Source organism: Apodemus sylvaticus, chromosome 9 (genome assembly GCF_947179515.1).
Source record: "Apodemus sylvaticus chromosome 9, mApoSyl1.1, whole genome shotgun sequence".
NCBI classification, from domain to species: domain Eukaryota; kingdom Metazoa; phylum Chordata; class Mammalia; order Rodentia; family Muridae; genus Apodemus; species Apodemus sylvaticus.
The window spans coordinates 30,518,377-30,538,596 of record NC_067480.1 but is presented as its reverse complement, the minus strand read 5'-3'; the positions used below and the strand labels follow the sequence as shown (position 1 = coordinate 30,538,596).

Below are 20,220 nucleotides of genomic sequence, written 5' to 3'. Positions count from 1 at the left end.
GATATATGGACATGGTTCATATATAATCATTGTGTGTCAGATGTGTGATAGTAGCAGTTCTCTGCCCCTTTCAGACAGGGCCTGTTAATGTTGTTGCATTTCTAGCTTTCAAAAAAAAGCACATAGCAAAAGGTCTTTTCTCAGCTGTCCCAGTATTGCAGATAGTCACCTTAAGCTGCATTTTTTTATTTGTATCAATTCAAATGGAAAAATGCTTATGTGTATTGTAGGTATGAGTCTTTTGAGTAGTACAAACACAATGCATGACTTGACAATTACTTTTGGTTTTAACTTGTGTTTCAATGTCTTATCTGCTAGGTATGGCATTTCAAACCTAGATGCAGCCATTGAAGGAGCGTCAGATGATATGACTGTGGTCGATGCAGCATCATTAAGACGTCAGGTAATTACTGCCCCAAATAAAAAATGTAAACTATAGCTATCTCTATGAAATATTTCAGATTAATAGTTTGCATTATTTTTTTTCTCCTATGGATTAGTGAATTCAGATTATCTAATAAACCATAATTGATTTTTCTCAGATTTAAAGTTTTTTTGAACTACCGCTCAAATGATTTTGATCAGCATAGAGCATTGCTACCAAAATGATTGGTATGGTCTGGCCAGTATCAAAGAATCTTGATGTTCTTATAAATCAATCTAGTCCCAAATTGTATGTTTTGTTTTTGATATGTGGACAGTCACTTTGGGAACCTTTGTTACTGTTTGTAATTTCTTCACTTTGGAAAACACTGTTTTGAATTTTCCCACTGCCTCTACAATATAATTCATTTCCCTACCCATAAGCCAAGTCTGCAGATTTCTTGTGCTTATTTTTGATAGGCTTTTCGTCTATCTTTACACAGTTATTGCCTTGTGGGGACGGCATATTTAGTATTCTGTGTGCCAAATATATAGCAGGATGTCTGAGGGGCATATCAGAGGGCCCACTATCATAGGTAATTTGGGACTCTCTGGTATCAGAGTGGACTCCTCCTGCTGTGATAGACTCATCAGACACACTTCCTGTTTCCCACTAGAAAAGCCTAGTGCAACAGTGTCCTGTGCTCCTCCTGCTGTGATAGACCTATCAGACACACTTTCTGTGTCCCACTAGAAAAGCCTAGTGCAACAGTGTCCTTGCACGCTCTCTCTAATTCAGATTTACAGAGTGGAATTGAAGAAGCATGTTTAAATCAAGCCATTGTGGGTCGTATTTTATAGTTTTGTTCATTTTGATTCAAATGGAACTTTATGTGTAATAATTTCTTTGACAAGTTCATATACTACTTTTTAAAAATCTGATTGCTATATGCATTAGTACTATTTTGTATTTTGTTTGTCTTTCACTTAGATAATCAAATTAAATAGACGTCTACAACTTCTGGAAGAGGAGAATAAAGAACGTGCTAAAAGAGAAATGGTCATGTATTCAATTACTGTAGCATTCTGGCTTCTTAATAGCTGGCTCTGGTTTCGACGCTAGAGGTAACCTCAGCATTCACATATATTGTCTCAACACCTGGAAATATAAAGGATTTGCAAACTTCATTGTTTCTGTCTTTGCATCATATGCCGGTTTTCTAGTCCAAGCCATGAAAATGTATTTCTTCCAGAATGCAGGGAAGGACCTGTATCTGTGAGGAAAGGCCTGTTCTGTTGCTGATGGGCCTTCTGCCAGTTCTGCAGTGGCACCTACACACTTTCCTTTTGCATGTTTTGTAAATAGGCTCTAGGTTTGTTTGTTTGTTTTTAAAGAGAATAATTTTTTGGCCTCATCAGTCTGTACAGCTAATTCTCTAAACAGAAATGACAGTCATAAAGAGTGAGTTTAGAAAACTGTCTGTGAAAGAAAAGTGTTTTGTCCTGTTTTTCAGATGATTAAGCAATTTCTTTGATAGATGCTTTTTGTATCTACATCTCAACAATAATGCTTTTTAAGTCATAGTGTGGTACAGGACTTAAGAAAAATCAAACCACCTAACTCTTCTTCATCACCTGTACAGATGGAGTTTAAAAACTAACAATTCAGCAGTTTATCTGTGTGCAATATGTTGTTTTGACTTTCATCTTAGTTTTCTATGAAGTATGTTTTTACCAAGTCCATGTGTGAATGATTTAAAAACCTAAAAGATAAGGTATAAATGTAGTGTATTTAATAAACTGTCAACCAAAGCAATGTCTATGGAAAGATTTATTTCATCATATGGGGCTGTGGACTGAATATCTTATCCAAGTCTTCTGTTCCAAGGACTAGTAGTGTATTAGTGACCTGTGGGTCACAAGAACCACCTGGGATTCTCAGATCTCCAGCCTGCACAGGGCTTGCTGGCACTGTAAATGGTTTGCTGATCTACTATATCTATGAGAGTGATTCAGATTTATTTTTAAAAGTCAAAAACAAAACCTTTATAAAACTATGCACCTTTTTCCTATTGTAATACTTCCTTGATTCTAATATACTACCTCTCATAGAAATTAAATTTTAGTAAAGCCAAATTTTAGGAGCCTTTATTCAAAAGGATATTTTTTCAAGAGCAGGTAGACTTCCAGCTTCAATATTCTTTGCACATCATCAGTTATCTTTATACTAAGAGGTTGAGGAAAGTCCCAAGGTTTAGTAGATTTCACATTACTGTTCTTGAGTCTCCATTAATCCAATGGGAGGGTTCCTTCTTGTACTTAGATTATATGACTTTGATAAATGAAATATATAACTTCTTTTGCTGAGCAGGCATAGAAAAGGGTGGAAATAAAAGGAACTCATGGGAGGTTAGTACAGAGACTGTTATTTTCCCTGATAAGTGTTATACAAAGACCTAAATATTCTTAGATTGTCCTACATTGATTAGGTAAAAGTTGCTAATACCCAGGTGTGGTGGCTGGGCATGGAATGGGTATTAACACATTTAATCCTAGTCAGGATAATCAGGAACTATTTTGTAGATACTTGAGCAGACACAGATTTTCAATAAGCAGAGAACAAATAAAGATTCTGGGTCCTGGAGAATCAAAAGGACACCATGAGGGCTCGCGAACATCAAAGAACTAAGAAGAGCAGGTGTTACACAGACTTCCAGAACTCTGGCATGTGTCTTTCTAGTTCTGGAAATACTGTAGATGCGTTTCTGTTCTTAAGGAACTGACCAATTGAGGGCCATCGTGGGGGAGGATGAAGCATACTAAGTAATGAGGGCTGCGAGTTGGCAGGATGGCCTGACAGGTAAAGGTGCTGCTGTCAGGCCCTGGGACTGCAGTGTGAAGGAGAGAACTAACTCCCAGAAGTCGTCTTCTGACTTCCACAAGCACTGTGGGGGTACACACACAACTACACACATCATAAACACACAAGTAAGTGTCTAAATGTAAAATATCTTACAAGAATGAGGATTATAAAAAGTTTCTTGAAGAAAAGAAGATTCAGATGTATATTAAAGATGAGTTTTGGGTAGCAGAAACTGTTCAAATCTGTTCTAAAATGAGATTGAATTTGGGATAGGAAGGAGAGTTAAGAAACATTGGAAGTCAGGCTGTAGAGATGCACGCCTTTAGTCCTAGCACTCAGGAGGCAGAGGCAGACAGATCAGTTTGAGAGGTCAGCATAGGCTACAGAGTGAATTCTAGGACAGCCAAGGCTACATAGAGAAACCCTTTCCTGGGGGTGGGGAGGGTGCCAAAAAAAGGGAGGAGAGAGAGAAACATCAGATTTTGCAAATGACTAGTTTTAGTGTTAGGTGGGAAAGGGTGCATGACTAGGTGTATACAGACAAGCACTGGATACCAGATCAAAGGTCGACTGCCCTCAACGATCGCTCCAGGTGGCCTGTGGTCTCCATAAGACTAAAGAGCATGGAAATAACCTGCCATCTGTTCCCACCAGTGGTGTTACTATCAAAGGTCGTCTCCTTTTCGATCTTAGTTCTCCTTTTTTCTGACTGAGCAGAGACCTGGTCGCGTGTCACCTTTTTCCAGGGTGATGAGAAAATTATAAGGTCAATCTATCCCAGATATCCCTAGCTATCTTACTTGTTCACTCAAGTACAGTGTGCTGGCATTCATTTTACCTGTTTTTATTTCATGTCTTTTAGTAGTTTAATATTAATTTAGTAAGCATTGTTACCACTAACGTCTGAGTGCTGAAGATAGCATTCATCCAGCAGACCAGTACCTTGGCCCTACCTATATGAGGCACTGGGCACTTGGTTACACCAGGAGAAAGTAAATGCATGTGTCTTGGTACCCATGGAGCCTCTGCTCCGGTGTAGGACAGTGCAGGGTAGCAGTGTCAGAGTCACACACAGAAGGAAATCACCAGGACTGGAGAGATGGCTCTGTGGTTAAGAGCGTGGCCGCTCTGCTTGAAGACCCAGGTTCAGTTCCCAGCTCCCTGGAACCTGCCGGCCTTCACATACACACCCATAATGCACAGACACACCCAGGCAGAACACACATACACATTAACTTAAAAAGAAGAAAAATGCTAACAATGTTTTGCTAAATTCTACAGAGAAGAGCTATGACAGTTAGTGTCTGTCAGCTTGACCTTGACTGAAGCTCTCTCTTGGGAGATGGCCTGTGGCACACCAATACCACTGTGCTAAATCCTACAAAGAGTTGTGACAGTTAGTATTTGTCAGCTTGACTGAAGCCAGAACCATTTGGGTGATGGGCCTATGGGCTGGGTGTCTTGGCTGTGTTAAGTGATTGTGGGAAAACTTTTCCTAATTGTGGGCAGGAACCATCCCCCACCCAACCTTCGGCGTGATCCCCTGGATTGTATAAAGCGGGAGAAAGGGCTGAGCAGCAGCCTTCATCCCTGCTTCTTGCGGATGGATGCAGTGGGGTTAGCTGCTGCACCAGCTCCTGCCGCCTTGATCTCCGCAGGGACGGAGGGGCCTTGAACTGTAAGCCTCTGTGTGCCACAATAACCCTTCCTCCTCAAAGAGCTTTTGTCAAGAAATGTTCCTCACAGCAACAGAAGAAGACGGTCAGACAAGAGGGCAAAAGGAATCCTACTCGTCAAAGTCAGGGTCAAACTCTTGAAGAGGAGAGAGAACATTCAGAAAAGTGTACATTTGTGTTTTTTTTTTCTATTACAATGGTTTTTTCATAACATTTTAATACAATAAATACATTTTGTTACCTGTCTTTTAAAGATTAGCATAAATAAAAACCAGCTTCTAAAAAGCTGACCCCCTCCCCCAAGAGGTGTTACCATAAATCATGAAAGGATACAAACATAACAGAACAGAGTAGGGATGGATTGCCATGTGCCTATTGGTTAAACACACAGTTTTCTGTCACTTTGGGTTTGAGGGTAAAGTACTTTTAAAACATGGTCTTCCTCCCTAAACATAATACATATTTCTTAGAGCTAAGACACAGACTTCCATAACCATCAGGTCGAATAAATGTTTTTGTTTTCTTTTTTAGCATACACAGGAAAAACAAAAACAAAAACTTCCTCCACACTTGGCCCAGTGTCAACCACTGACGGCTGGTTTCTGGAGTGGAGGTATAATGCACATGCAGTACGTACAATGTGAGAGTTTGATTTGCAATCCCTTTGCTTTGGTTTCTCTGTGTAGTCCTGGCTGTCTTGGGATTTGCTCTAAAACTAGGCAAGCCTCAAACTCTAGATCCTCCAGCCTCTGCTGCTGAGTGCTGGGATCAAAGGCGTGCAGGAATCCTGCCCCACTTGATAGATTTGACATTTGTTTTTTTGAAAGTTGCTTCACAGATGATTCTAAAAACACCTGTTTAACACTAAAATGACTCCATGGTCTAGAAGATGCTTCATTGTTGAACTTACAAAAATATATACTTTAAATGCAATTTTCAAATTATTCAAAGTACTGATATTCTAGTTTATTGCCCTTTATACAAATTGATTCCGTCGCTGAGAGACACCACACAGACAGCCAAAGAAACCAATGAGTATCTGACTGAGCCCAAACAGGAGCTCAAGGATTCCAACAAGCAGGAGACTCATAAATACTGAGAAGTGGAAAATCCTGTGTCTGTCTTCTTCAGAGTCGGAGTTGGGTATTTTCCAGTTACTGATCATGTTTTCGATGGTGGGGGTTTTAAAATCAGTCGGAGAAACACAAGTATCATTGAAGAACCACAGCAGATTGAAGGATTCAGGTTGAAAATTGCTGGAGGGAAGAAGAAAAGAGTTAAATGTGCCTACTAAGACAATAAAAGCCCCACCATAATAAAGCCCAGTGCACATTCTTAAAGAAGATATGGTTGGCTGAGCACATTTGCGTAACCCTAATGCTTAAAACCCTATCTTAACACATTGTGTCATTCTCCATAGGACAGCTGATCTTAAGATGAACCATCTAAGACTGATGGCTCTCTCGTGTCAGGATGGAAATAAATATCAAAAGTGTCAGAGGTGTAAACCTGTCTGAGTAGCCTGTCTACTTGCCAAAGGTAGGGAAGCAGATGAGCTCGTGCTCTCTCTCTCTCTCTCTCTCTCTCTCTCTCTCTCTCTCTCTCTCTCTCTCTTCTCTCTCTCTCTCTCTAACACACACATACACACACACACACACACAGAGAGAGAGAGCAAAAGAGAGAGAGTAGTTTTTTACATAGATCCGAGGCCAGATGGATGGTGTATACTCAGAACATTTCAAGTACATGATTAAAATGATATATGCCTCTAGCATAAATAGTCCTAGCACATCTATCTCAAGATGGTTGCAGGGTGGGTATTAATAAAATGGAATACTCTTAGGAAGAACACATCTCTAGACCCTAACAACTGACTTTGGACCTGAGAAAATAACACTATTTGCGACACATGGCCTATGAGCCTATGAATTTCCCTGAGACCACAGGATTAATTGCCCTGTTGTCTTGTCCTCCCCAGCCAGACTGGGAGGGGATGTCAGAGCTGCTGCCCTCACAGCTTAGCCTGCTGCCACTACATCACTGAGCTCTTGTTATTTCTTGAGGCTTAAAAGTACAGTAGTTGTGGCTGGGAGTTCAAATTTCTTTACTATTAAAGGAATATCTTTGGGTTTCGTTTAGTAATAACTGCTATGCAGATTTTGAAAGACCCTTTTTTACTGTTGGAAAAAATCTGGTGGCTTTCCAAAACTAAGTGGCTAATTAAAGATAGCTAGCAAGTTAGACTGGTCTTCCTGTTTTTAAAAAGTATGCCTAAACTCAGGCATGGAATTTTTTCAATGAGCCATTTGTATGTAACTTCCAATGCTATGTTACTGCGTGGCTTAAATATATTTATTCTTGGCTGAAAGTATATAGCATGACCACATGAATCTACTAGCTGCTGTTTCTATTGATTGATTGATTGATTGGTTAATTGATTGATTGATATTTCAAAAGTACAAAGGCTGGTACCTCCATGAACAGAGCTCTTGCTATGAAAGCCAGAGGGCCAGACTTTAAATCCCCAGCACCCATATAAAACAAAGAGACAGGATGGCCACCTGTAACCCCAGTACTGGAGAGGCAGAAACAAGGGGGTCCCTGAACCTAGCCGGTTAGTTGAATTTTCAGGCTCCAAGTTCAACGAGAGAGTCTCCCTTGGTAAATAAAGGAGAGAAATCAAGGAGGACTCCTCGTCAAGCTCTGACCTCCTTACATGTTGGCACATGTGCAGACCTATCCACACGGCACCAGCAAACATTACGAAAACAGGAACACCATACACAAAACATTTAAGCCATCTATGGTTTACAACTGATAGGATAGGTTTATATCAGATGAACAGATAGATTCATCTGTTCCCAGAACATACTTCCATTGCAGAGGACATAAAGTCAGTTCTTATACCCACTGGGAGCAGCTCACAACTGCCTAGGACCCCAGCTCTACAGGGATCCATCACCTGTGACCTCCATGGATACTACATCTCACTCACACACACACACACACACACACACACACACACACACACACACTTAAAAATAAAAAAATAATAAAGGCCTAGAAAAATAGCTCAACAGTTAAGAGCTTTTGTTGCTCTTGCAGAGGACGTAGGTCCAGATCCCAGCATATTCATGGTGGCTCACAAACTATTCATAACTCTAGTTCCAGGGGTACAGTGCCCTCTCCTGGCTTCCATGGATACTGCACACATGAGTGGTACAGTTGCATGCAGGCAAACACTCCTTTGCTTAAAATTTGAACAAATACAAAAATCATGCAGATTGTTAGAAAGTGAGCATTCCTCTCACTCATCCATTACTGTACTCCAAGGGTTTAAATTGAGTATATATTCCCAGCCGGGAGGTGGTGATGCACACCTCTAATCCCAGAATTGGGGAGGCAGAGACAGGCAGATTTCTGAGTTCAAGGCCAGCCTGGTCTACAGAGTGAGTTCCAGGACAGCCAGGGCTATACAGAGAAAACCCTGTCTGAAAAAAACATTTATACCCGGAATTTGTTAGAGACAGACACATATCCATGGATGTTTACAAGACATGTGTAAGCCACCTGAGATAGACTAAACCATTTAGACGAGACCATACTCGAAGCACTCAGGATGTAGCAGCCCCACCACGTCTTTGTGAGACGTTGGATATTAGTATTAGCTTACCAATTCCCTACAAATGCTTGTCCCAGTAGTCAGAACAGAGACAAGCCTAGCATTGTACAGTTAGCCACAGCTATTGGAGACAGTATGACAAAACTTGACTCACCTTAAGTTTTTCAACGAAAATTCACAAGTGACAGTACTGTTGGCCTGAGTGTTACAAATTAGAGGACCTTCCAAGAGAGCCAGGAGTGATACCAACATGCAATACACAGCACCGACGACCGTGATCACACTTAAGAGCGATGAAAGAAACATCTGGAAAACAAAGCCGGGAGGTTTGTACACGTCATTGTATGTCCTCTATCTGTTTCAAGTTTTCCTGAGTACAGTTCTCCAGCCAATCTGTGCGCCTAGGTCTTTTTTTCCCCTTATTTGTTGGTGTATGTACATGCATGGTATTTGTATTTTTTTGTGAGTGTGTTTCTGCATGTGCATGTGTGTTTGTGTGTGTGAGGGGTGTGAAGCAGAGGTTGATATCAAGTGTCTTCCCATATCGCTTTTCATTCTCCGACTTAGTTTTAAGACAGTGTCTGCCACTGGAGCTGAGTGAGCCATTTGGCTCACCTGGCTGACTCCTGAGCTCCAGCATCTATCTTTATGCCCCTGTAACACTGACGTTTTAGGCAGGTGCCACCTCAGCCAACTTGTCTGTGAGCCCTAGGGATCCTAACTCAGATCCTCATGCTTGTATGACAGACACTTTACTGATTTAGCCATCTCCCTAACCCTGTGTGATCCTGAGACATAGAGTGCAGTTTAATTAGGTGTGGATTTTTTTAAAGAGGCCAAGATCAAAGTCCACTGTTAAATTGCAGTTGCCAAAAGATAATTACACTTGTTAATGTCTTTCAACTACTATATTCCTAAGTTTATGAATTCTGGCCCCTGAAACCTGGTTCTCCCTTCCTATGGTATATGGTTCTAACTACACTGAGCCTTCACTAGAACTTATCTGCCTAGATTTTTATTTCTGGGCTCTTGGCTTCCAACTCTTCCATGCATATTTGGCTGATTCTGTAAGCGGTCAGTGGCCAACATCCTGAAGTAATCAGTCAGCAGTGGAGTTGAGAGCGTAACTGCTCAGCTGGGCACATTGGAGGGGTCATGTTGCTATTGGGGCCTTCCAAGGCAGGGCGGGATGTGTTAGCAACCTTGGTCTCCACCCATCAGATGCACCCTTTGTTCTCCCAGTCCGGTATGACAACTAAAAGCCACCACCGCAAAGCCACGTGCCCATTCGGAGTAGGGGTGGAGGGTCAATGCCCAGAGTTGAGCATATCATGTTAGAGGGAAAGTGTGTACTTTTCTGATGCCAAGTCACACAAACTGTGAAATCTGGCATAAAAAACTAAAAGGTTGAATATATTTTCTCCCCCAAAGAATAATTTCTTCATTTCACAAAGCTGTTAGTGATTATGATTATTTCAAAATCAAAAATGAAACTAAGAAAGCATTTTTCTTCCCCTATTAGCTCCTAGGGGATTGTGGCTTTGTGTGCAGCATCTCACGTAACCCTTCCAACAACCCTAAAAGAGATCTGTTGGTATTCTCAATTTGGAGAAAAGTAGGAAGAGGGTGACCGTTCGGTGGGAAACTCATCTAGGAAATACTCATGTTCCCACTCTTGTCACTTAGCGTCCTTAGCCGGAAGCACACAGAAGTAGGAGTTAGGATCAATTGTAAATCCCGATTCTCCCAACACTGCTGTGATTTATACAAGTTACTGGATTTACTCATAAAGAAGAGCCACTGTTACCTCTGACCTGTTACTTCCTGAGTGGGCAGTCATTCAAGTGACTCAGCAAAATATTATCATATTGGGACACAGAGAAAAGGGGAAGGAAGAAAAGATGAAACCGGGAAGGCCCTGCAGCCCCCTTCCTGCCCTGCTAAGAAGAGAGGAGAATTTTATGCTACCTTGACCTTATCTTAACCCAGAAGGCACCAACTGTAACATGGCTGCCGGCAACTGAAAAGCTTTTGTAGGGGCAGGGTTTATGGCATTTATATAAGCAGGTGGTCCCTATTTAAATAACTAGAACTATTGCTAATGGCATGAATAGCATTGTAGAATGCCTCTGTGCCCCCTCTCCCCCCAGCAGCCCTGGAAGATCCTCAGCTCTGAACAACCCATGAGTTTGCTGAAGCATGACTGGATTATTTTCAAGACTGGTGTGAGCAAAACAACCTAATTTAAAACCAAGACCTACATGAAAAGTGCCTCCCTTAAGGATTGGAAAATCAGCTCAGTGATTAAGAGGACTCAAGTTCATTTCCTAGCATCCACAGTTCCACATCCTGGAACTCCAGCTCCAGGGGGGTCCAGCGCCCTCTTCTGACATCCTTGGGCACTGCACTCACATGCACAGATAACATAATTGAAAAATAACAAATAGCTTGGCTGTTCCCATCTACTTGTATCCTCAAGGGAGACAGAACTTAAGGGATCATTTTTCATGAAAGGGAAGATGCAAAACCATTTTAATAGACAGTGGATTTGAGAAGAGTTCAAGTGTCCAGATACTTTTCCAGTTCAGAGAATCAGAAATAAACCAGGTCTTGAGAGCTTGTGAGTATTACGTAGAAGTGAGGTCAAGCTGAACTGTACCAAGGTATGGTAGTTTAGGAACAAAAGTGACAGACAGTAGAAACCAAAGTAGACAGACTACAAACAGTGTGGTTGAAGTGATTATTGTAATCCTAAATAAACAGGATATCAAAAGCAGGTGCTGTTTAAAAATAAAACAGGCAAACAAAATCAAACTTATTTTGGGGGCTAGAGAGATGGCTACCTTCTTCTGACTCCCACAGGCATGGACACAAATGCAGGCAAAACACACATATACATAAAGTAATGATTAAAAAAGGAAGCCCACAACCTACCTTCTATGTACAGTATTCCCTTTAGGACCGTGGTTCTTACCCCACCTGACTTTGGAATACCTGGTGCTTTAGAAGAATTGTACATGCAGAATCTTGGGGGCCACGCCCGCACTTGTATTTTTGAAATCTCCCTAGATACATGTGTGTTCCCATCTGATTGGGAACCGTTGATTTAAAACCTTTATGTTGAACTTAGCCCATGTCTTGGTGAAGGATGGGTGCTTGTCAATGATCTAGCCAAGCCTTAGAGAATTAGACCCTTGCTGTCAGGTTTGTGGATGGCGTTGTGTAAGGGCTGGAAAATCAGAGGAGCCTGCTGTATTTAGAAAATGTGCAATGTGCTGCCCTGGTGATTTTTTTTTAAACCATCAGTATTTTGGTCACTAGCAAGATCTGCCAGGCATGGTGGCACATGCCTTTAATCCCAGCACTCAGAAGACAGAGGTAGGTAGATCGAAAGGCAAGTCCAAAGCCAGCCTGGTCTACATAGTGAGTTCCAGGACAGACAGGACTACACAGAATCTGTTTTTAATAAAAAAGAAAAATGCCCCCATCTTATTAATTATTAATTAAAATAAACTAAGATCTGGCTATTGACACACATTAGGAGTTTTTGAAGGTTTACATGTGGTAGGTATTAAATATTTGTTATGTATTTATTATTTAATATTAAATATTAATATTTCAAAAATAATTGTCTACTTTAAAAACAATCTGGGGGCTGTAGAGATGGCTCAGTGGTTAAGAGCATTGACTGCTCTTCCAAAGGTCCTGAGTTCAAATCCCAGCAACTACATGGTGGCTCACAACCATCTGTATGTAATAAGATCTGTCTCCCTCTTCTGGAGTGTCTGAGGACAGCTACAGTGTACTTACATATCATAAATAAATAAATAAATAAATAAATCTTTGAAAAAATTATTCTGAACTAATTAAGAGCAATTAACGTAGCAAACTAACCTTTCTATATGCATGCCCACGCACATGCGCACTCACACGCGCGCGCACGCACACACAAGAACTAAGGATACATTTTTCCTAAATATTATATGGAGCTCAAAATAAGACTTGAAATGGAATACAGTTCTGCATGCGATGTGAATTCTCTCTTGAAAAACCTCCAATACTTTAGATGAACCGAAGGTTGAGGAGAGAATCAAAGGCTAGCTCCAAAGCCAAATTTCTAAAGAAAAGAAAACGCTCTTGCCACTCTGTATGTGAGTCTTTAACCAGCCCGGCAGTGTTGCCAAGCCTGAGAGCCGGCAGGAGCTGACGAGTCGGGTGGGTCAATGCTCTCCACTCCAAGCCCGCTGCTTCTCACTCACCCCGGTCTTGTTATTGCAGCACGCTCGCTTCCTTGCTGCCAAGGACATTGTTGTTGCCGGGATGGCCTGGAATGAAAGTTTCGGGAAAGATGAGTATTATCTCTTCTTATCAGATGAAAACTCAACCGTCACCACCTCCCTTTTATTGCCCCTTGTGGGAGAACGAAAAAGGAAATCTTATCTGACAACATCCCGCGTCCTGAACCTTAATATCAGTTTCAGCCATAAAGATTAAAAGGGTAAGAGTCGATAGCAGGTCTATCCACGTTCCTGTTTACCCTGTTGGCCACAGCCTTCTGGATTTTAAGTAGCATAGGCTGGCTTATTAGTACATGAGTTTTAGAAAGAATCTTAAAGAATTGGTTCTGTCACCCAAATTTACCTTTTATGCCGTCTCCCACTCTCTCCACTCTCTCTCCCCTGCTACCTCTCCCCTCCTCTCCTCAAGTTACTATAACCTTCAGCCATATCTAATTTCCTGTAAATTAAGCAAGTCAATCTGGGTAGAAAGGAAATTGACGGGTTTGTTTGCCTTCCTTTGACAGGGACCAATTCACCACCACTCCCGCTGGTCGATTGCTCTTAGTTCTACACCCCAGACTACCATCATCTTGCCAGGGGTCTCAAGCCTGTATTTGAGAATGACTGTTGTTCCCCCATGCCCCTCTCGGCTCCTGTATCCCTAATATGTGCTGACCATACTTAACACTGATGTTTAGAAGGAGTCTGGTTTGTTTGTTTGTTCATATAAACAAGACAAGCCTCGGCTATCCTAGAACTCACTCTGTAGACCAAGCTGGCCTGAAACTCACAGAGACGGCCTACCTCTGCCTCCCGAGTGCTGGGATTAAAGGCAGGCAGAAGTTTGATGTATATTGCATTCTATATTGCTGAGGAGAGCTGTAAGCAGTATCACATAATTAAGAGTTAGTTTTCTATTTTTGAAAAGACATCTATCAGCTATGACTAGAACTCTTAACTAAGAACGTTGTATGCTTGAATACAGAATATCAGTCGCTTCCTTCCACTTAGGAATTTTTGGCTGTGATGGGTGTGTGGCAGCACATCCCAGGTACCCCAGAATGGTTCACCCACTCTTCTGCTCTGCCGACATGAGCAGGCGCTGTAACTGCATACCAGGTGTTAGAACTTGACATGCTTTGGTCTGTGGCAGCCTTGTAACAATCCTCAGATGAGGCACTGGTATATGGTCTATTGCGCCACTGTCAAACCACAGGTAGTGTTGAGTTTGAGGCACTAAGAAAGGAGAGTTCAGAGCCACGCTAGGCATGTGGTCTCTAAGTCACTGCCCTACCTACAATTCATAAAGCCACTCACTCCCGGCTCCGGGAACCCCGGACCCCTTGCTCATATCGAGCTCCCTCTAATTGTTCCTTCCTTGTTGTCTTCCAGAGCTGCATCTGCCTGCTTTTTCTAGAGCAGATTTATGTCTCTCACAAGGCAGCTTGCCCAACACACGTCACCCTGTCCGATCCGCACGCCGACTGCATGTCACTTTGTGTTGTTGGCAAGCTTTGTTTACACACTGAACATGGATGCCTTTCCAATTCAGAAGCCACACATCCATAGGGATGTCCAGCTACCCCTGTGCATAGCTGAAAGCCCAGAAGGACAGGGAAAAGAAATCTTTGTCGTCATGTATACACTAAGCTGTTTTGGTTGTTCCCAGAAAACATTGCTTTCTGATCCCATATAACAAAGGAAGTAGAACAGGAACCGGTAAGTATGCACTCCCCACCCCTGGTACCTCATTTTTATAAATAAAGTTTTGTTGGAACCCTAACTCATTTGCATATTATCTGCGGCTACTTTTGCATTAAAATGGTAGGGTTGAGTATTCCTAAACATATTTGGATGCATGAGATTTTGTGAAATTCAGTCTTGCTTCTCTTCTTTTTATAAATAGTTACAGTTGGTTTTCCTGGCAGGAGCTCACGCTTTCCTCGGGTACTAGAAATAAGGGAAGCACACCAGAGAATTACTTAAAACCTGTGATAGAAGCTGAACTTTGGGGAGTCCTCGAGCCTCTTGAACAAGAAAGCTACACACAAAGCCTTAGCTCAGCATGAACATAGAAGCTCTGTTTTGTAAAGGCTTTGCATACAGTCTTCTAATCTGTTTGACTTACAGCCATTTGTTTTCCACTAAGATTTTAATAAGTGGCTTTGAAAAATTGCCCTATGTAATGGTTAACATCAATAAAAAGAATGAGTAAGACCAGGCTTATGGTTAACTTTATGTAAAGTAAAAGAGCCTTTCTGTTTATATTTTTCAACAAACACTTTAAAATGCTTTTAATGCTTGATCAAGTAACATTTATACTGGCATTTCCCCCTCCCCTTAGTAGATAATCTTAAAGATAATTAACTACATAATGATTTACTTGGTTACAGTTTCAAAAGGTAAAAAGGTTCACCTCTGATTGGAGTTGGTTGTAAAGTCATAAAAATAAATGACTTCATAAAGTAATCAGTAATGAGCCCCAGAGGTTGTGTTATATGCAGTTTCCTGTAAAATTCCCATTTCTGAAGGGATGCTAGCTTGAAATGTAGCAACTGCCCAAAGGTTTTAAGAACTGAACAAAAATGCTCAACACACTTAGTGCATTCTTCTTTGCAAAGTGTTTGCGGAAGTGAGAGTTGACAGATGTCCCAGGAGACATATTCCCTTCGGAAAAGATGTGATTCATCCTTTCATGTGCAGCCCAGGATTGGGGAGTATGCTTGCCTTCAGAGCTCTGCTGTTAGCACATGTTTGCTCGTGGGACTAACCTCCAGCCTGAGGGTCTGCGTATGGAGAGCATTCGACTTCTCTGTGAGTTTGATGCTCTAATGATACTTTGGCTAATTAATATTTATCGAGGGAAGCAAGATAGACAAGACAAGTAGTCCAGATTCTCTAAAGTGTTTTGCAGGTGTGGGGACCTATGACTCAGTTTTCTGATCCTTTTACTTTATGGATTTTATCTTTGACCTCTGTGAGCCTGAGACAGAGATTGAGGACTATGGTATTTTAATGAGCTTTGGCATTAGATACCTCTAGAACTGGGTTTCACACCCATTGTGTGACCTGGGTAATAGTCCCAGCCTTCTGTTTTCTGGTATAGAAAGTACAAGTGATAATGGCAGCCCAGATGATTGAAGGGCTGAAATTGGACAGCATGTACACTCACTAGGCTTCCCAGCAGGATGTCAACAAATGAACGCTCTATGTCTCCTGTCCCTTCTGGTCTGTCTAGTCCTCTAGCTCCTTAGTTTCTCAAAAAATAAAAAATAAAAATAAAAATAAAAAGTCAAAGAGATGTAGATGAGTGCCATCACTACCCCATACTCCTTAGTACTTATAGCAGATCTTTAAAATATTCCCTCCTGTGTTTCTGGTAATGCTAATTCCTATCTGGAGATAGCTGAGTTGTTCTAAATGGCCTGTCTCAGATTAGGCCCTGCTAGGAGCTTTGCAGAAGCTGCCTAGCTCAGATGCACTCTGCAGGCTTCAGACTTGACACCAGGTGCCAAGCCCTGCCCACCTGCATGGAGCAGCCTAGAGGATGCAGGCCTGACACTTTCCTCTTACTTCTCACTGGTCGGCCTGGAAGAGAGCTGGCCCAGCAGTTTGAAGAAAGAGCCCAGATTTTGCAAAAGCTTTCCTATGGCTGTGTCTACCTGAAACAGATAGCTAGATCACTCCTTTTGGCAATGGGGAAAGAGGCATCAACCTGTAGGAAGGCTCCTGGAATTGACTACAGTATCAATGGGCCCAAACCCAGGGTGTCAGCCAAAGTACACAGTTTTATATCCTGTGGCCTAATAGGTTTTGTTGCTTGGGGTTTGGGGTTGGTTGTTGGCTGTTTGAAGTTTTTTGGTTGGTTGACTGGCTGGGTTTTTGAGACCCAGAGTCATTATGTAGCCCAGGTGAGTTCGGACTTGGTGTCCTCTGAGCTCATCCCCCTCCATGATAGGATGTCACGTATATGTCACCACATTCCACTCTAAGAATATTGTTATGTAAGCTTAAGGAGAAAGTCAGTAGTAGTAAACTGGTGTTCACTGAATACCAGTGGGGAAGGTGCTCAGGAATTAAGAGCACACACTGCTCTTGTGAAGAACCCAGGTTTGCTTCCCAGCACCCACATCAGGAGGCTCACGAGGGCCTTTAACTCCAGCTCCAAGGACCATATGCCCTATTCCGGCTGCCACAGGCACTTGTGTGCATGCAACACGCACACGCACGCACACCAGAGGCATATATACATTGCATCTACACACACATATACATACATTATACATATATGTGTGTATATATACACATACATTGTGTGTGTATGTACACATATTATAAATTTAGTGATTCAAAGGTGAGCTTTGTTTGTTCACTCACATAAGCACATGAAGATCCTGGGTGTAGGTAAACTTGGAGAAAAAGAGTGAAATGAAGAAGGGGTAGACATTTCCTCCAATAGCTAGATTCAAGGAGCGAGCTCCTCTTTTATCTTCTGGGTTTCTCTGATAGTCACTTCTGCTTCATTATCTGCAAAACTCTTGTAATAGCAATCTCTGTCTCTCTCTCTGTCTCTGTCTGTATGTCTGTGTCTGTCTGTCTGTCTGTCTGTCTCACACTCACTCACTCAAGGTTCTTTCTCTGGCACTAACTGTGACCACTATTGCACCACATAAGCGTTAGCAAAAATAAAATCAAGCTCCTGGCTGCTGAATGGTCAACTTGCACATCCCAATCCTATTATACAGGCAGCAAACCAGAGCCCGAGGGCGGGCAAGTGAGTTAGTGATGGTGATGTTCAAGTGTGCTCTTCCCAGACTGGCTGCATCCAAGTTTCTAGGAGACAATAGAACCTGACTCTGGTGGTTCACTGTTAAGGACACATGAATTCTGTGTTGTCCCACCCTGCATTGGATTTCAATAAGGAACACCCATTTGCCATCATCTAACTAGAAAACTCTGAAGCTTTCTGGGATCTATGTAATAGTCAAAACAAAAAGTCCTTGAGGTCAGTTACTGGCTTAGTAGCTTTCCTATTGCTGTGCTAAAACACCATGACCATGGCCAAGCATCTTACAAAAGAGACCTAGGATTTCCATCTCTATGTCTTAGGGCCAGCTCCCATGAGAAGCTAAGCCTCCCTATGCCATCTCCCAGACTACCCGAGCAAGGGAGTGCTTCTCACTCCCATAGAGCGACTTCCCACTGCTGCCATGTGCCCTCTACCTAGAAATCAGAATGGGGCAAAGGAAAAGAGGCAATAGACTTAAAAATATCCCACAGAGTGTGTAAAGCCCTGAGGTCCACCCCAGCACCATGTTGACAATAAGAAAAAATGAAATTCTTTAACGTTAAATAATAAAGTTTGGAAGAATCATCCTACCTGTAAAGAAATACTATAGGAAACGCCTTATCCTTCTTCTGTCAGCTTCTTGCCTTAAGGTCCCTGAGATGGACCATCGTTTTTCTGTGCGTAAATTATCATTCTTCGCAATGCAACAGTATAAATCGATGGTACTCACATTCCTAACCGTGTCCTATAAAGACGTAGTTAAGCGCAAGACTGAAAACCATAGCTGGTGTACGGCACTACTCACCATCAGACCCGCTCCTATAATTCCTGGGAACCACCATTCATAGCAGGAGATGGGGTTTTGAGACATGGAGTCTGCCTTCACCAAGCTGATACCCAGGGGTATACAATTGATAACCACTCCCAGCAGGACCAGAACGAGCAGGCTGAAGCCATTGCAGGATGTCCACCCCTCACAGCACGTCATGGTTTTCCAGCTTCAGTTAGCAACCTCCTTGGAGTGGCTGGGCTCGTGTATCTCTGCCTGGCCTTTTATCCCAAGGTTCTGGTTAAAGTTTAGCACTTATGAAAAATGAGTTGAGGATTGCAGTTCAGAGTCCAGTAGGGCAGGATGTTGTTATGAGGATTATGACGGGAACCAATAATCATATTACGATAGGATGAAGGGAAACTGGCAGAAAAAAAAATCTATGATTGCTATGTGGTGAATTTACACATGAATGTGAGTAAAAACTGATTTAAAAAATGGGCTTCTGTGGCATAACTCCTAAAATATTCCTTTACTGGTGTGCCTTGTAAAATCTGAGATGACAAAAAGTATAGCCAATTAGAATAAATTACTTTTCATATGTTGATATTGTTATATTGTTGGATAATAGAAGGATAATATATATATATGTATGTATATATATATAAAGTATCCTTATCTTAGAGTTATTCAGTAAGAATATGAACATTATAAAAGATTAGGGAAAATATTCTCTTCTCCAAGTATTCCCGACTACTCTAAATATTAGTGTTTCATTTCAGGCTGTTGTCTCACATGTAGCATTTTTAATCATGAATTTTTTCCAGCCTTGTAAAGTATAGCCTTTGTACATAGCCCACCTACAACATCTGAAAGGTTTGACTATTGGCACCAAAAGGAAAGTGATCGAATATGGATACTATGATAAAAACAATGGTAGAGAGACTGGACGGGAGATGATGGTGTCTGGCTTTTTTTTTTCAAACCTTGAATCACAAACCACGGTTTCTTTGTCTAGACTGTGGCTCTATGCTCTCTCCTACTCGCTTGTGAGTCTCTCAGGAAAAGATTTGATCAGTTGGAAGAAGCTTCAGATGCAAAAGTGCTTGTTCATACTGAGTTCATAGCCCATAGGAGGGTGCACTAATAGTGGGTCCCCAAGAGGCGTGGATAAGCATCAGCAGATAAGATCTGAATCTGGGCTCCCACTTATACCAAGGCCAGGTTTTAAAATGCAGCTGCTCTCATTATCACCTGAACTTGCCTGATGTGTTTTCTGTTCGATGGCTGGAAGATGAGTCACTGGGCTGTACCTGAGTATGGGTGGCTGGTAAGATTCAAGTGTGTACATCCTGAAGAACACTCAAACATCAGCCAGCTCTGTCTACAGCACCCTCCTCCTGTTCCCAGAACACAGATTCCACAGATGCTTCAGCATACCATGATGGTGTACAGAAGTGGAGCCTGCTGGATTGACTGGGGGTTGGGTGAAAAACATGTGCATGTGGAGAGGAGGTGGCTTAAGTGACCTCCCAGGGGCTGGCTGTATCTTGATTTTTACCTTACAAAGGCAAAGGACAACTGCAATCCAGTCCTGTAATCTCACAATAAGTTACTCTTTCCTACTCTTTGGTTTCTGGGTTTTGTTTTTTTGATTGGTTGGTTGGTTGGTTGGTTGGTTGGTTGGCTTTTGTTTGTTTGTTCAGTTTTTGTTTTTTTCTATAACCAAAGGAGCTAAAGCCGAAAGGCGATTTATTAGAACCAGTCATTGGCAGGTACACTAATTATTTGGCCCGTGGCATGACAAAACCAGAGGAAATCCAGATGTCCAAAAGAAAGGTGTTTATCCAGATGTGCT

At 41.9% G+C, this 20,220-nt stretch overlaps 2 protein-coding genes across 12 annotated transcripts in view; one reads left to right on the top strand and one right to left on the bottom strand.

The window, feature by feature from the left end:
• The window catches only part of Mff (mitochondrial fission factor), a 30,258-nt gene extending 28,083 nt beyond the window's left edge, over positions 1-2,175 (top strand). For all 11 annotated transcript variants that reach the window (XM_052192018.1, XM_052192020.1, XM_052192017.1 and 8 more), the window contains 2 exons: positions 319-403; positions 1,355-2,175. In XM_052192018.1, the coding sequence (XP_052047978.1) occupies positions 319-403; positions 1,355-1,486 (217 nt within the window). In that variant the 3' untranslated portion in view covers positions 1,487-2,175. The remainder of the gene's footprint in view (positions 1-318; positions 404-1,354) is intronic.
• A 3,703-nt stretch (positions 2,176-5,878) lies between these two features.
• Tm4sf20 (transmembrane 4 L six family member 20) lies at positions 5,879-18,581 on the bottom strand. The gene is made up of 4 exons (XM_052193512.1): positions 18,399-18,581; positions 12,784-12,849; positions 8,679-8,830; positions 5,879-6,158 (listed from the first exon to the last, which is right to left on the bottom strand). Exons 1-4 carry the CDS (start codon positions 18,579-18,581, stop codon positions 5,879-5,881), a joined length of 681 nt encoding a protein of 226 aa, XP_052049472.1.
• Between the last annotated feature and the right edge of the window lie 1,639 nt (positions 18,582-20,220).